Here is an 18,627-nt window from a genome sequence, read left to right on the forward strand (position 1 = left end):
TCAGGTCATTCCCCTCATCAGGCTTTTGCAGAAGAAGCTGGAGACATTGAAGGAGGAGCTAAAACAGAGCGATTCCGCTAGGCATGTGGGACTTGTGGATGGAGCCCTTAATTCGCTTAACAAGGATTCACGGGTGGTCAATCTGTTGAAATCAGAGCACTACATTTTGGCCACCGTGCTCGATCCTAGATTTAAAACCTACGTTGTATCTCTCTTTCCGGCAGACACAAGTCTGCAGAGGTTCAAAGACCTGCTGGTGAGAAAATTGTCAAGTCAAGCGGAACGTGACCCGTCACCATCTCCTCCTTCACATTCTCCCGCAACTGGGGGTGCGAGGAAAAGGCTAAGAATTACGAGCCCACCCGCTGGCGGTGATGCAGGGCAGTCTGGAGCGAGTGCTGACATCTGGTCCGGACTGAAGGACCTGCCAATGATTACTGACATGTCTACTGTCACTGCATATGATTCTGTCACCATTGAAAGAATGGTGGAGGATTATATGAGTGACCGCATCCAAGTAGACACGTCAGACAGTCCGTACGTATACTGGCAGGAAAAAGAGGCAATTTGGAGGCCCTTGCACAAACTGGCTTTATTCTACCTAAGTTGCCCTCCCTCCAGTGTGTACTCCGAAAGAGTGTTTAGTGCAGCCGCTCACCTTGTCAGCAATCGGCGTACTTACAGAAAATGTGGAGAAGATGATGTTCATCAAAATTAATTATAATCAATTCCTCCGTGGAGACATTCACCAGCAGCAATTGCCTCCAGAAAGTACATGGGGACCTGAGATGGTGGATTCCAGTGGGGACGAATTAATAATCTGTGAGGAGGGGGATGTACACAGTGAAAGGGGTGAGGAATCGGAGGATGATGATGAGGTGGACATCTTGCCTCTGTAGAGCCAGTTTGTGCAAGGAGAGATTGATTGCTTCTTTTTTGGTGGGGGCCCAAACCAACCAGTCATTTCAGTCACAGTCGTGTGGCAGACCCTGTCGCTGAAATGATGGGTTCGTTAAAGTGTGCATGTCCTGTTTATACAACATAAGGGTGGGTGGGAGGGCCCAAGGACAATTCCATCTTGCACCTCTTTTTTCTTTCATTTTTCTTGGCATCGTGTGCTGTTTGGGGACAATTTTTTGGAAGGGCCATCCTGTCTTGATTGACACTGCAGTGCCACTCCTAGATGGGCCAGGTGTTTGTGTCGGCCACTTGGGTCGCTTAGCTTAGTCACACAGCCATCTTGGTGCGCCTCTTTTTTTCTTTGCATCATGTGCTGTTTGGGGAGTATTTTTTGGAAGGGCCATCCTGTCTTGATTGACACTGCAGTGCCACTCCTAGATGGGCCAGGTGTTTGTGTCGGCCACTTGGGTCGCTTAGCTTAGTCACACAGCCACCTTGGTGCACCTCTTTTTTTCTTTGCATCATGTGCTGTTTGGGGAGTATTTTGTGGAAGGGCCATCCTGTCTTGATTGACACTGGAGTGCCACTTCTAGATGGGCCAGGTGTTTGTGTCGGCCACTTGTATCGCTTAGCTTAGTCACACAGCCACCTTGGTGCGCCTCTTTTTTTCTTTGCATCATGTGCTGTTTGGGGAGTATTTTTTGGAAGGGCCATCCTGTCTTGATTGACACTGCAGTGCCACTCCTAGATGGGCCAGGTGTTTGTGTCGGCCACTTGTGTCGCTTAGCTTAGTCACACAGCTACCTTGGTGCGCCTCTTTTTTTCTTTGCATCATGTGCTGTTTGGGGAGTATTTTTTGGAAGTGCCATCCTGCCTGACACTGCAGTGCCACTCCTAGATGGGCCAGGTGTTTGTGTCGGCCACTTGGGTCGCTTAGCTTAGTCACACAGCCATCTTGGTGCGCCTCTTTTTTTCTTTGCATCATGTGCTGTTTGGGGAGTATTTTTTGGAAGGGCCATCCTGTCTTGATTGACACTGCAGTGCCACTCCTAGATGGGCCAGGTGTTTGTGTCGGCCACTTGGGTCGCTTAGCTTAGTCACACAGCCACCTTGGTGCGCCTCTTTTTTTCTTTGCATCATGTGCTGTTTGGGGAGTATTTTTTGGAAGGGCCATCCTGTCTTGATTGACACTGGAGTGCCACTTCTAGATGGGCCAGGTGTTTGTGTCGGCCACTTGTATCGCTTAGCTTAGTCACACAGCCACCTTGGTGCGCCTCTTTTTTTCTTTGCATCATGTGCTGTTTGGGGAGTATTTTTTGGAAGGGCCATCCTGTCTTGATTGACACTGCAGTGCCACTCCTAGATGGGCCAGGTGTTTGTGTCGGCCACTTGTGTCGCTTAGCTTAGTCACACAGCTACCTTGGTGCGCCTCTTTTTTTCTTTGCATCATGTGCTGTTTGGGGAGTATTTTTTGGAAGTGCCATCCTGCCTGACACTGCAGTGCCACTCCTAGATGGGCCAGGTGTTTGTGTCGGCCACTTGGGTCGCTTAGCTTAGCCATCCAGCGACCTCGGGGCAAATTTTAGGACAAAAAATAATATTGTGAGGTGTTCAGAATAGACTGAAAATGAGTGGAAATTATGGTTATTGAGGTTAATAATACTATGGGATCAAAATGACCCCCAAATTCTATGGTTTAAGCTGTTTTTGAGGGTTTTTTGAAAGAAACACCCGAATCCAAAACACACCCGAATCCGACAAAAAATTTTCAGTAAGGTTTTGCCAAAACGCGTCCGAATCCAAAACACGGCCGCGGAACCGAACCCAAAACCAAAACACAAAACCCGAAATATTTCCGGTGCACATCACTAGTTAAATTTACATTACTAAGTCACGGGTTTCAATACCAGTGAGATGACACTGATTTTTCATTGGTTTTGCATTTCACCAAATTACTAATATACTGTAAATCCTGATGCAAAACTAGAGATGTGCAGCGGGCATTTTTTGTGTTTTGTGTTTTGGTTTTGGATTCGGTTCCACGGTCGTGTTTTGGATTCAGACGCGTTTTGCAAAACCTCCCTTAAGAATTTTTGTCTGATTTTTTTTCCAAAAACCCCTCAAAAACAGCTTAAATCATATAATTTGGGGGCAATTTTGATCCTATAGTATTATTAACCTCAATAACCATAATTTCCACTCATTTCCAGTCTATTCTGAACACCTCACACCTCGTATTATTATTTTTAGTCCTAAAATTTGCACCGAGGTCGCTGGATGACTAAGTTAAGCGACCCAAGTGGGCGGCACAAACACCTGGCCCATCTAGGAGTGGCACTGCAGTGTCAGACAGGATGGCACTTAAAAAAAATAGTCCCCAAGCAGCACATGATGCAAAGATAAAGAAAAAGAAAAAGAGGTGCAAGATGGAATTGTCCTTGGGCCCTCCCACCCACCCTTATGTTGTATAAACAGGACATGTACACTTTAATAAACCCATCATTTCAGCGACAGGGTCTGCCACACGACTGGCTGAAATGATTGGTTGGTTTGGGCCCCCACCAAAAAAGAAGCAATCGATCTCTCCTTGCACAAACTGGCTCTACAGAGGCAAGATGTCCACCTCCTCCTCATCGTCCGATTCCTCACCCCTTTCACTTTGTACATCCCCCTCCTCACAGAGTATTAATTCGTCCCCACTGGAATCCACGATCACTGTGTTCTTTCTGGAGGCAATTGCTGGTAAATGTCTCCACGGAGGAATTTATTATAATTCATTTTGATGAACATCATCTTCTCCACATTTTCTGGAAGTAACCTGCTACGCCGATCACTGACAAGGATACCGGCTGCACTAAACACTCTTTCGGAGTACACAATGGAGGGGGGGCAACTTAGTTAAAATAAAGCCAGTTTGTGCAAGGGCCTCCAAATTGCCTCTTTTTCCTGCCAGTATATGTACGGACTGGATGCTGTCACTCATATAATCCTCCACCATTTCAATGGTGACAGAATCATATGCAGTGACAGTAGACGACATGTCAGTAATTGTTGGCAGGTCCTTCAGTCTGGACCAGATATCAGCTATCGCTCCTGACTGCCCTGCATCACCGCCAGCGGGTGGTTTTGGAAATTTTATCCTTTTCCTGGCAGCTCCAGTGGCGGGAGAAACTGAAGGAGGAGCTGTTAGCGGGTCACGTTCCGCTTGACTTGACAATTCTCACCAGCAGGTCTTTGAACATCTGCAGACTTGTGTCTGCTGGAAAGAGATACAATGTAGGCTTTAAACCTAAGATCGAGCACGGTGGCTAAAATGTAGTGCTCTGATTTCAACAGATTGACCACCCGTGAATCCTGGTTAAGCGAATGAAGGGCTCCATCCACAAGTTGCACATGCCTAGCAGAATCGCTCCGTTTTAGCTCCTCCGTCAATCTCTCCAGCTGCTTCTGCAAAAGCCTGATGAGGAGAATGACCTGACTTAGGCTGGCAGTGTCTGAACTGACTTCACGTGTGGCAAGTTCAAAGGGTTGGAGAACCTTGCACAACGTTGAAATCATTCTCCACTGCACTTGAGTCAGGTGCATTCCCCCTCCTTTGCCTATATCGTAGGCAGATGTATAGGCTTGAATGGCCTTTTGCTGTTCCTCCATCCTCTGAAGCATATTGAATTCCACCTCGTTACCACCTCTTGCTTCAGCTGATGGCAGGACATGTTCAGGAGTGTTTGCTGGTGCTCCAGTCTTTGGCATGTGGTGGCTGAATGCCGAAAGTGACCGCAATTCTTCGTGCCACCGACAGCATCTCCGTTTTCAACCCTCTGAGGAAACGACCAGTGTTTGTCGGTCGAGAAACGCGTCAGGGCTCAAAGGATCCAAGCACTCGTCAGTCCCACGATTTCATCCATTTGCACCTCCAATCTCTGCCGGAATCGATCCACTCGATTTAAAGCCACCTGCATTGGTCCCGCTTGCCATATGGGGACCGTGGCCATCAGTCAATCTATCTGGAATCCATGTCGCTTAACTATCAATAGCACCACCGGGATCCATTTGGAGGCGGCATGGAATGAGCTATCCTGCCACGTTGGTCCGGCAGGAGAATGGGAGGTCAAGCCGCTATAACGAGCGGTGCCCAGTCCATGGTCAGTGCCGCTGGGACATCCGTGGAAGCGGTAAGCATATTTAGCTCCGGCACACTGTCACAGTGAGAGAGTGACAGACGGAGCGTATGCACTTTATTTCAATACAATTCCAGCACGATACCTTCGTAGAGACGGTTTGTTTATCAGCAAGAGCACTGTTGTTACACAGATTAAGGGAAATTATTCACTTTGGAAACTGCTACTAAAGTGTCACATGAAAATTCCATATCAAATCATCAGCCGTTAACATTTTGTAAAAGAACTGAAGGATCACTGGTTCTACTAAAGATCATTTACCGGTTACTGTGTCATCTACTAGTGCACTAGTATTGTGGGACTATTATAATTCTATTCTTAGTGTGGATTCTTTGTTGATTTGTATTCATTGAATATTTCATTAGTAACAATTAATTCAACATTTTAACTTGATTGTGACTTATGATTAAATTTGTTGTAATACTAGTCCAGTCTGCTTGCGCTCTCTTTCTTCTTTTTTCTTTCAATTGTTTAGGGTTTGCTAATACCCTTTTCACCTTGAGAGCAGCAGGCAGCATTTCAACACAGGCTCAGTAGGGCGCTTTTTCTCTTTGGTTTATCTCTATTACGCCCCTGTCATTTTTTAAAAAATTCTGCACCACCAAATTCATTGTATGTGCAAAACATGGTACGTGCTGGAATTTGCCCACATGTAATTCACGCACAATATTGGTGGAGTTGTCCGATGTCACAAATCCCCAGGAGAGTCCAATTGGGTTAAGCCAATCTGCGATGATGTTTCTCAGTTTCCGTAAGAGGTTGTCAGCGGTGTGCCTCTTATGGAAAGCAGTGATACAAAGCGTAGCCTGCCTAGGAACGAGTTGGCGTTTGCGAGATGCTGCTACTGTTGCCGCTGCTGCTGTTGTTGCTGCGGGAGGCAATACAGCTAACCAGTGGACTGTCACAGTCATATAGTCCTTAGTCTGCCCTGCTCCACTTGTCCACATGTCCGTGGTTAAGTTGACACTGGGTATAACTGAATTTTTAGGACACTGGTGAGTCTTTTTCTGACATCTGTGTACATTCTCGGTATCGCCTGCCTAGAGAAGTGGAACCTAGATGGCATTTGGTACCGGGGACACACTACCTCAAGCAATGCTCTAAGTCCCTGTGAACTAACGGCGGATACCGGGTGCACGTCTAACACCAACATAGTTGTCAAGGCCTGAGTTATCTGCTTTGCAACAGGATGACTGCTGTGATATTTCATCTTCCTCGCAAAGGACTGTTGAACAGTCAATTGCTTACTGGAAGTAGTAGAAATGGTCTTCCGACTTCGCCTCTGGGATAACGATCGACTGCCAGCAGCAACAAAGGCAGCACCAGCAGTAACAACAGCAGCAGTAGGCGTTCCACTCAAGGATCCATCGGAGGAATCCCAGTTAGGAGAGGACTCGTCAGACTTGCCAGTGACATGGCCTGCAGGACTATTGGTGTTCCTGTCTAAGGAGGAAATTGACATTGAGGGAGTTGGTGGGGTGGTTTGCAGGAGCTTGGGTACAAGAGGAAAAAGGGATTTAGTTGTCAGTGGACTGCTTCCGCTGTCACCCAAAGTTTTTGAACTTGTCAATGACTTCTGATGAATGCGCTCCAGGTGACGTATAAGGGAGGATGTTCCGAGGTGGTTAACATCCTTACCCCTACTTATTACAGCTTGACAAAGGCAACACACGGCTTGACACCTGTTGTCTGCATTTCTGTTGAAATAATTCCACACCGAAGAGGTTATTTTTTTTTTGTATTTTGACCAGGCATATCAATGGCCTTATTCATTCCACGGACAACAGGTGTCGCCCCGGGTGCCTGACTTAAACAAACCACCTCACCATCAGAATCCTCCTTGCAAATTTCCTCCTCAGCGCCAGCAACACCCATATCCTCATCCTGGTGTACTTCATCAGTGACATCTTCAATTTGAATATCAGGAACTGGACTGTGGGTGCTCCTTCCAGCACTTGCAGGGGGCGTGCAAATGGTGGAAGGAGCCACCTCTTCCCGTCCAGTGTTGGGAAGGTCAGGCATCAGAACCGACACAATTGGACTCTCCTTGGGGATTTTTGATTTAGAAGAACGCACAGTTTTTTGCTGTGCTTTTGCCAGCTTAACTCTTTTAATTTTTCTAGCGGGAGGATGAGTGCTTCCATCCTCATGTGAAGCTGAACCACTAGCCATGAACATAGGCCAGGACCTCAGCTGTTCCTTGCCACTCCGTGTGTTAAATGGCATATTGCCAAGTTTACGCTTCTCCTCAGACGATTTTAATTTAGATTTTTGGGTAATTTTCCTGAACTTTAGTTTTTTTGGATTTTACATGCTCTCTGCTATGACATTGGGCATCGGCCTTGGCAGACGACGTTGATGGCATTTAATCATCTCTGCCATGACTAGTGGCAGCAGCTTCAGCATTAGGTGGAAGTGGATCTTGATCTTTCCCTATTTTACCCTCCAAATTTTTGTTCCCCATTTTTTAATGTGTGGAATTATATGCCAGTAATATATCTGGAATTAGATGGCAGTAATGTCTGGAATTAGATACCACTAGATATATACCAGATACCACTGTGACTGGAATGATGATGACCTATGCACAGTGACAGGACACTACCATGGTGATGGCGATAGTAAATTATATGGGGAGAAGTTGGGGGGAGGGCAAGAGCAGGCGGTAAGGTTACTAACATGGGTACTAAAAGAGATTTTACCAAAGCACTAACCAATGACGATTACAGGTCATCATTGCTACATATGGTGAAAGATGTCCCTAACGTAAGGGAAAATACTTATCTTAGTTGTATGTATGTAAACGCTAGAAGCATTACTGGTAAAAAGGGCGAACTAGAAATACTTGCAGCAAGCAAACAGTATGATATTATAGGCATTACTGAAACTTGGTGGGACGAATCTCATGATTGGACAGTCAATCTAGAGGGCTATACACTGTTTAAGAGAGACAGACTAAATAAAAAGGGTGGAGGGGTGTGTCTTTACGTAAAGCCATTTTTAAAACCTGATATACGGGAAGATATTCAGGAGGGGACTGTAGACACTGTCGAGACATTATGGGTAGAAATTGCATGCGGGGAAAAAGGAATAAAAAAGTTAGTATTGGGTGTATGCTATAGGCCGCCTGGTATCAACGTATCTGATGAGGAATTGTTACTAAAGCAAATTGAAAGAGCAGCAGGAGTAGGAGTCATAGTAGTGATGGGAGATTTTAACTATCCAGAGATAAACTGGAAAAATGATTCATGTGATACTGCTAGGGGCAATATGTTTTTAAACACACTTAATGATAACTACTTAGTTCAACTAACTGAGGAACCAACTAGGTACAATGCAATCTTAGACCTGGTATTAACAAACAATGGGGATTTGGTATCAGGTATTATAGTAGGGGAACCCATAGGAAACAGCGACCACAATATAGTCACATTCAATATCAGTTTTCATAAACAGCCCTATACTGGCTCAACTAGGACTCTTTAGCAAAGCGAATTTTGAAAAGATGAGGGTATTTTTCAGGGATATTGAATGGGAAGGTTTGTTTTTAGGAAAAATACTACGGAGAAATGGGAGGTACTAAAATTCCTGCTAGCTAAAAATACTCTCAAATTTATTCCTACGAGCAGCAAAAAAAGGAATAAAAATCATAAACCAATGTGGCTTAACAAAAAGATAAAGGAACTTATGGGCAAGAAAAGGCGAGCATTTAAAAAATACAAATCTGACGGGGAAGCAGAGTAATTTCAGCACTATAAGGAATGTAACAAAATTAGAAAAAAGGAAATAAGAGCAGCTAAAGTAGATACTGAAAAACTAGTAGCAAAGGAAAGCAAAGCGAATCCCCAAAAAATATTTAAATACATTAATAGCAAGAGATTAAAGAAGGAGAGTATAGGCCCTTTAAAAGACAAGTTGGGAGTCTTAAAGCAAAAATGGTAATGACATAGCGGACACACTAAATGAGTTTTTTTCAACAGTATTTACTAGAGAGGACCCAATTCAGGGACTAACACACAATCTCAATAATGAGAATATCCCACTGATAGGTACTTATTTAAGCGAGGAAGTAGTCTGTGACAGATTTTATTTAAAGATTAATAAGTCACCAGGTCCCGATGGTATTCACCCAAGGGTTCTAATGGATCTTCACTCTGAACTTGCAAAACCGCTATTTTTGATCTTTAAGGATTCAGTAAGATCAGGTATGGTTCCCAAAGACTGGCGTATAGCGGAAGTAGTGCCTATATTCAAAAAGGGAAGTAAAGCTGAACCAGGTAATTATAGACCAGTTAGTCTTACATCTATAGTGGGGAAAGTATTGGAAGGTATTCTAAGAGATAGTATTCAGAAGTTCCTTGAAGTCAATAAGGTAATTAAAAGGAATCAACATGGGATTATGAAGGACAGATCCTGCCAAACCAACTTACTTGGCTTTTATGAAACAGTAAGCGCAAACATAGATCAGGGTAAAGAGGTGGATGTAATCTTTTTAGATTTTGGCAAAGCATTCGACACTGTACCACACATGAGACTTATCTACAAGCTACAAGAATCAGCGCTAGGAAGCACAATATGCACTTGGGTCAAAAACTGGCTAGATAATAGGGAGCAGCGCGTAGTGGTTAATGGATCTTTTTCAACTTGGACTGAAGTGCTAAGTGGTGTGCCGCAAGGCTCAGTATTATTACCGCTATTGTTCAATATTTTCATTAACGACCTAACAGAAGGTCTAGAGAGCATGGTGTCAATTTTTGCAGATAATACCAAATTGTGTAAAGTTATAAATGCGGAGGGGGATGCTGAGTCGCTTCAGAACGACTTAGTTAAATTAGAAACTTTGGCAGCGAAATGGAGAATGTGCTTCAATACAGACAAGTGTAAGGTAATGCACTGTGGTAACAAGAGCAAAAATAACACCTACCTACTAAATGGGGTAAAATTAGGGGATTCTGTACTGGAAAAGGACTTAGGTGTCCCCATAGATAGCAAACTAAGCAGTAGTACCCAAAGTAGGACTGCAGCAAAGAAGGCTAATAAGATATTAGCATGCATAAAACGGGGAATTGATGCTAGGGACGAGAGTATTATACTCCCGTTATATAAATCACTTGTGAGGCCATACCTTGAATACTGTGTACAATTCTGGGCACCTTACTACAAAAAGGATATCCTGGAGCTAGAGAAGGTTCAAAGGCGGGCGACCAAACTAATTAAGGGTATGGAGACGCTGGAATACGAGGAAAGGCTTGCAAGACTAGGCATGTTTACACTGGAAAAGAGGAGATTAAGAGGGGACATGATCAACTTCTACAAATATATAAGGGGACAATATACAGATCTTGCGCAGGACCTGTTTTTGGTTAGATCAACACAGAGAACTCGTGGACACTCGCTCAGGTTAGAGGAGAGGAGATTCCGCACAATACGGCGTAAAGGCTTTTTTACGGTAAGGACGATACGTGTTTGGAATTCCCTGCCTGAGGGAGTTGTAATGGCCGACTCGGTCAACACCTTTAAGAATGGGTTAGATAAATTCCTAATGGATAAGGATATCCAGGGTTACGGGGCATAGTCACGCACTATGGTTATTATAAAAAGAGGGGTAAAACGTAACGGCAGTCATCAACTTCAGTCAAAATTTTATACAAAATAATCGCGCATAGGAGACCACAAATAGGTTGAACTCGATGGACAATTGTCTTTTTTCAACCTTAGATACTATGTTACTATGTTACCACAGCACCCTACAGCATCAAGATGCAGCACAAGACACTGGATGTTTAGTAATGTACTGTAGTATACTGGTCACCACAATGCAGCACTGATACTGAGCACAGATATTGAGCACTAATGAGGATACTAGAACTGACACGGAACAGCAAGATGCAGCAATGGACTATTGTACTAGTATTATATACTGGTCACCACAATGCAGCACTGATACTGAGCACAGATATTGAGCACTGATGAGGATACTAGAACTGACACGGAGCAGCAAGATGCAGCAATGGACTATTGTACTGTAGTAGTATTATATACTGGTCACCACAATGCAGCACTGATACTGAGCACAGATATTGAGCACTGATGAGGATACTAGAACTGACACGGAACAGCAAGATGCAGCAATGGACTATTGTACTGTAGTAGTATTATATACTGGTCACCACAATGCAGCACTGATACTGAGCACATATATTGAGCACTGATGAGGATACTAGAACTGACACGGAACAGCAAGATGCAGCAATGGACTATAGTACTGTAGTAGTATTATATACTGGTCACCACAATGCAGCACTGATACTGCGCACAGATATTGAGCACTGATGAGGATACTAGAACTGACACGGAGCAGCAAGATGCAGCAATGGACTATTGTACTAGTATTATATACTGGTCACCACAATGCAGCACTGATACTGAGCACAGGTATTGAGCACTGATGAGGATACTAGAACTGACACGGAGCAGCAAGATGCAGCAATAGACTATTGTACTGTAGTAGTATTGTATACTGGACACCACAATGCAGCACTGATACTGAGCACAGATATTGAGCACTGATGAGGATACTAGAACTGAGACGCAGCAGCAAGATGCATCAATGGACTATTGTACTGTAGTATACTGGTCACCACAATGCAGCACTGATACTGAGCACAGATATTGAGCTGATATTGAGCTTTCCACTCAGAGAACGTAGCCACGTCCTCTCCGCTCAATCTACAATGCACGAGTGAAAATGGCGGCGACGCGCGTCTCTTTATATGGAATCCGAATCCCGCGAGAATCCGACAGCGGGATGATGACGTTTTCCCTCGTTCGGGTTTTCCGAGTAAGGCGGGAAGAACCGAGGCTGCCTCGGACCCGTGTAAACCACGTGGAATTCGGGGGGGGGGGTTCGGTTCTCGGAGAACCGAACCCGCTCATCTCTATGCAAAACCACACTTTAAACCAAGCATACAGTATCAAACTCGTGGCCCTCCAGCTGTTGTGAAACTACAAGTCCCAGCATGCTTTGCCAGCATACCTTCCACTGATCAGCTGGAAAAGCATGCTGGAACTTGTAGTTTCACAACAGCTGGATGACCATGAGTTTGACATGCCTGCTTTAGACCAATAAATGCCACCTCAGTTTTTCCCCATTATAAGTACACAAACCATCACATTTACTGAGGGGGGCAGGTTTTGAACTCACAGCAAAACCAGTGCAATACCAATGCAAATATGTTGTAATAATCAGTTGCTTCTGAAAGGCGTGTTTGGCCAAACAGTTGGACGAATCCTAGGGTCTTCAATATATTATTTTGCGTAATGTTCATGTGAAAAATGGGGATTCCACCCAACAAGCTCAGAAAATGAATATAAAAGCACTGTAATTGTTAGCAACAAATAGAAGCAAACACCTAGCTCCCACGCTCATCTTGCATAAATGATGTTCCCTGCCCAGTGGGGAATTTCCCATTAGGCACTTGAGGCACATGCTAAAGACGGCACTTGTTGGGGGCAGCACTTGGATGCTTGTGTTGGTACTGTCGTTCCAAAAAGTACCAGTAATTGCAAAATGTTTTCACTGTACTATGCCGTCTTGAATGGAGTGTAAATGGGTAGTACATGCACATACTGCCCCTTTCAGCTGTCCTGCCTACAGATAGAGCCGCACTCATCTTATGCGGCTCCATCACAGACGTGACACGCATGCGGCCCAGATACTACGATGGGTGCACCCAGCTACAGACGGAGCCACAATTAGCATGGATCCATCTGTAGTAAATATGTATACATAATTAAAAAAAAAGTCATAGGTAGTGGCTTTATTTTATCATTCTATTAAATCGACTATCATCAAATGAGGGCTTATAAACAAGCAATAAAAATAATAAAATTAGGCGGGGAAGTTACTGTTGTGCCTAGGGGAACCCTCATCCCTAAATCCGCCCCTGTCACTGCTTGCTACCGGGGTCTTTCTCTAATTTCTGTCTAGTACAGGAAACCACCCGTCAGCCTCCAAGCATGCACTTTGTTTCCTCAGCCTCCAGCAGGTCACTCCATCCCGTTACACCACTGTTGCAAAAGCTCTCCTCAGAGCCATCAACTCTGCCCTCAGCTCTTGTTAGAAATTCAATTCAGTGTATGTGTGGTCATATCAGCGGAGAGAATTTACTCACATCTGTGAAAATAGTGGTGGATTAATAACAGGGCAGTCATGTACGCATGTAGGGAACACATAGGTACATTACCAGCATGTGGCGTACTGTGGTATAATGTGAACTGGGGGTCCTGTGTGGCATAATATGAACTGGTGGTAGTACAGTCAGTTTAATAAAATTTTCCACATTATACTTCTTAATAATGTAGCCAGTATATAATTTTGACAATTTTATTGGTATACCCTGCATGAAACCTTGCATACATAAAACACCTAATTTCCCTTTGTCTCCCGTTAGGATACGTAAACATTTACAAACATATCTGTGAATGTTACTGTGAACTTTTTCATATTGGATTAATTTGTATTTTAAATATACAGATACTTTAACATTTGTAGAAAAATAAATATATTTAGACAAGCTGTTTAACATTGTGCGATTAACTGTTTGCTCTCTACTTAGACAAATTACCCTCACTTCACAGCTTTTGGAAAAACAATTGAATTAATTAAAGGCGACATCACCGATCAGGCTGTGGACTGCATTTTGAACTTAACAAACAGCTCTCTGAATCAATCTAGTGGTAAATATACAGTTATAATAACATACTGGCTATGTGACTATGAAGGAAAAGAAAACCAGCACTGCATTCCCTCTATTACTCAGAACTAATAAAGAGATAATGCTTTGACCACATAATTAACAATTTATTGCAAATGCAATAAATACACACTAATAGGGATAATACAGGAAAAATGTATATAAAAGAATCCTCCATTAGAATGATAAAAATCAAGTCACTGAGACTAATAAAGAGGGATAACCCTCTGAAGAAATCCCGGTCCTGGGAAGAAACTCCAGGCCTGTTTTATTGGTGTACTTGATGCCTCTCTGACACTTTGCTACCTCTCTACCCTGCCACCTGAACCTAGCTGTGTAAGGGGCACTACTACTGTGTGGGAGTAATGTGTAAGGGGCACTTCTACTGCATACCCTCCAACATCTTGACTTTGCCACTTACTTTACATCCAAAATTGACTCCATACATCAGGACATCACATCACACCGGACCATCACCAACCAGCCTCCTCCCATCCCTTACCACCCCTCCCAATCCCTCTCACCAACTATGATATCTTTCACCCATACATCTGGTGAGGAAGTCATGGCCCTCATTCGTTCCTGTCCCCTCACCAACTCCCCACTTTACCCTATCCCTTCTCGCCTACTCCGCTACCTCTCTCATTCTGCCTGTTCCCAACTTTCCTACCTTCTCAACCTCTCCCTCTCATCAGCCACTGTCCCCTCTGCCTTCAAGCATGCACTCTTCTCTCCTATTCTTAAAAAACCTACCCTTGATCCAGACACTCTCTCCAACTACTGACCCATCTCTCTTCTCCCTTTTGCCTCCAAACTCATTGAGCGTATTGTCTACAACCGCCTTACTTCCTTTCTTTCCTCACACTCACTGCTTGACCCATTCCAGTCTGGCTTCCATCCTCTCCACTCCACTGAAACTGCCCTTACAATAGTCTGCAATGACCTCCATGCTGCTAAATCTAAGGGCCACTACTTTCTACTTATTCTTCTTGATCTCTCTGCTGCGTTTGACACTGTGGACCACCCTCTCCTACTGCAAATCCTTCACTCCATTGGTCTGCGTGATACTGCCCTCTCTTGGCTGTCTTACTACCTCTCTGACCATTCATTCTCTGTCTCCTCTCAAGACACCACCTCCCCTTCACTTCCACTAACTGTAGGTGTACCCCAAGGTTCTGTCCTTGGCCCTCTTCTTTTCTCTCTCTATATCTCCTCACTAGGTTAGCTCATTAGTTCCTTTGGTTTACAATATCATCTGCATGCTGATAACACTTAAATCTCTTTCCTCTCCAGACCTCTCCCCTACTCTCCTCACTCGTATCTCCAACGGTCTCTCTGCTATCTCTGTTTGGATGTCCCAGCGCTTTCTTTAACTTAACATGTCTAAGTCCGAGCTGATCATCTTCCCTCCCTCCGCATAAGCACAAAGAAATGTAGCGCTAATTGGCATTATGAGAAAGGTCGGTCATAATATCCACATGATTTAATGTTAATAAGAGCAGAATTCATAGAACATAATAGTGCACAATCGAAAAATTATAATAAAACCAATTCTAATGAAACGAGAGTGCTACTCCCATTCATTGGTGTGGAGTAGCACTCTCGTTTCATTAGAATTGGTTTTATTATTATAATTTTTATCGATTGTGCACTATTATGTTCTATGAATTCTGCTCTTATTAACATTAAATCATGTGGATATTATGACCGACCTTTCTCATTAATGACCAATTAGCGCTACATTTCTTTGTGCTTGTGTATCATTTCTTTGGGGTCTGACCAACCCCTTGTGTTTAGCTGCTGTGGTGAACCTCCCTATCAAGCGCCAGGAACAAATCACTTAGGTGGTTTTTCTCTTTTTTTGCACCTCCCTCCGCATAACCTCACCTCCTACAATCTCAGTATCTATTGATGGCACTACTATCTCCTCTAGCCCCCAAGTGCGCTGTCTTGGAGTAATCCTTGACTCCTCCCTCTCCTTCAAACCACACATCAGCACCTCTCGCAAACCTGCCATTTTCATTTAAAATATATTTTTAGGATCAGACCCTTTCTGACCCAGGAGGCTACTAAGACTCTTATCCACTCACTGCTCATCTCCAGACTGGACTACTGTAATCTCCTCCTGACTGGCATTCCTGACAAATACCTCTCTCCACTCCAATCTATCCTCAATGCTACTGGCTGGCTCATTTTCCTCACCAAATGCACTACGTCCACCTCTCCTCTCTTACAAGACCTTCACTAGCTCACCTTCCCTTTCAGAATCCATTTCAAGCTTCTTACACTCACAAAGCCCTCACCCACTCCTCTCCCATCTACATCTCTGACCTTATCTCCCTTTACACTCCCACCCGTCCTCTTCACTCTGCTAATGCACACCAACTCTCCTGCCTACTTATTACTTCCTCCCACTCCTACCTCCAAGATTTCTCACGTGCTGCTCCATTTCTATGGAATTCCATACCTCTCCCCCTCAGACTCTCCACCTCTCTACAAAACTTCAAACAGGCTAACAAGAACCACTTCTTCACCAAACCCAGCCAAATCTCATCCTAACCCTCTGTTCCACGCTCTCTATGTACCCTGTCTGTGTCACCCCCGTCTGTCTAACCCTCCCCTTTAGAATGTAAGCTCTCACGAGTAGGGCCCTCTTTCCTCATGTGCTTATTCTTTTTCTTACTTCAATTATCTTCAAGTGCACCAAATCCAGCAGTCTTCTGCCACCTGATACTTATTTCAGTGTCATCTGCTGATGTAGCTATGTTTATTTAACCTGTACTTGTCCTATATTGTCATCAACTGTAAGTTGCTGTTTTCCTGTTTTTGATTATTTGTTTTGTCAAAGTCAAAAATATTACATAGAGAGAACATACAAACTACACACATTTAAGTCGCTATACTTGCAAATATGCGCAGCGAGCACAGCAATATATGGTAACACACGCATTTGCTCAGACATGGCACGGAGATGGATTCGGCGCTTGTTTCATACAGTACATGGTTATGATAATGTCGGGCACCAGACATCATGGAGATTTAGAATTGGCTGATGAATTGATGTCATGAATGTGTATTATTTGAACAGAACCAGATGCGCCCGTCATGTTTGGTATTGAAGCAAGCAGATTGATGTGTGGGTTAGTTTGAGGCTTGTTGTGAAGTTGTGGGACATTGCAGCGGATAGATATGATTATATGTATAAAAGCTAAGATCATTTTGTTAGAACAATGAATGATCAAGCCAACCCTTTACTAAGATTTCAGGGCTGAACCTGATTAGCATATACAAAGCAAGAGAGACCCCTCCCCCAGGAACTAGGAAAACAGGCATGGCTAGAAAAGAAGTCAGTTTCAGTTTGCTTGGGGCCTCTGAGGACAGATATACTGTAGCTACTCACACAGCTACCTGGCACCCAGCAGCATGGCGGCTACATCCCCAGGACTGACCTCCAAACTAAAGGCTAAGTATTGAATTCACATGGCTAGATAAGGAAATATAGACAGATTGCTTTAAGGTCAATGGTGCTGGTTTAAATAGGATATTGTAACTTGTTTGTGTGATAGATCTGGGAATATGTGCTGGTAGCAATGGCAGGCTGATATGTGTGGTTACATTGTGATCTGGTCTTGTGATGAATATGCTCTGGTTATTGAGATACTGAAGTTGTTTGGAATGTGAAATTGAATAAGATGGTTCTAGGAAGTTGGATTGTAATTGTGAAAGGTGATTTAGATGGTTTGGAATTGTAAAATCAGAACATATGCATTGTTTTGAGGCTTGGACATTTTGGAATAAAATGGAGTCTTGTGTCTTCTGCTATGTGATTGTGGTGTAGCAGAGAGTGCCATGTGTTTGGACCTGCAAATCTAAAATGGCTGCTGCCGGGTATTTTCCCCTCCCCCTTTCAACCATGTGGTGCAGTCTTTGGAATCATGGGAGTTTTCCCAAAATGGAGTCTAGCTTCTGTCCCATGCGGTATTGTAGGGTTGTGTATATAGGGACAGCCAGTATGGGTAAGGTCAAGTATTTTCTCCACAAAGATTCTCAGCATTGACTAACTGCGCAGCGATTGTCTCTCACATGTGTAGTTTTATCTGCAATCATATTGTTCTTATTGTTATTGTGAGCCATATCTCTCTCTCTCTCTCTTCTCCTCTTTCTCCCTCATTTTCCCTTAAACGTAAATTGTATTGTATTGTATTTCCTGTGTAGTTATCTGGTTAGTTAGTCTATGTTATATTGGTAGTGTATAATTGTATTGTATTATTCTTTTGCAAGCATACCATCCATAATATATATATAAGGCGTTAGACCCTAAGCCCAGGTATCTGTGTATTTCTTATAGTGTTAAGTATTCTCAGAGCGTCGGTGACGCTCAAACAGCTTTTAAGTTAATAAGGTTACACTGTGTTGCATCTACACTCTACCACTACACAGAGGTTTACAGTATAAGTACATTCCTTAAGGTATAGTTATTCTAGTTTAATTCTGTAAGTATCTGCAATGCCTGTGTTCACACCCTGTGCACAGCGTCTGCGCATACCCTTGCGGTACCTTTTGCGCCAATTGCGTACTGTGTTCTTTAACCTTTAACGTGTTTTTAATAGGACAAATATATTCAGCTTTGTCAAGTGGGGGCTCTCCTCCGGTCTTCACATATCTGCACTAGGTAACTTTAGCAGACATTATCGATCAGCAAAAGGCGGGAAGGTGCTATCCCTCGCAGTGCTGACCAGATAAGCGCCTGCTTCACTTGGTAAGGAGTGCTGAGGGAATTCGGGAACTGGAAG

The 18,627-nt window shown here is 43.7% G+C and overlaps 1 protein-coding gene across 1 annotated transcript in view; it reads left to right on the forward strand.

Annotated features, from left to right (window-relative positions):
* LOC134944818 (protein mono-ADP-ribosyltransferase PARP15-like) overlaps positions 1–18,627 on the forward strand; it is a 163,631-nt gene that overhangs the window by 38,803 nt on the left and 106,201 nt on the right. The window contains exon 6 of the mRNA XM_063933705.1: positions 13,697–13,817. Coding sequence (XP_063789775.1) covers positions 13,697–13,817 — 121 coding nt within the window. The remainder of the gene's footprint in view (positions 1–13,696; positions 13,818–18,627) is intronic.

The sequence above is a fragment of the Pseudophryne corroboree genome, chromosome 7, assembly GCF_028390025.1.
Source record: "Pseudophryne corroboree isolate aPseCor3 chromosome 7, aPseCor3.hap2, whole genome shotgun sequence".
Classification (NCBI taxonomy): domain Eukaryota; kingdom Metazoa; phylum Chordata; class Amphibia; order Anura; family Myobatrachidae; genus Pseudophryne; species Pseudophryne corroboree.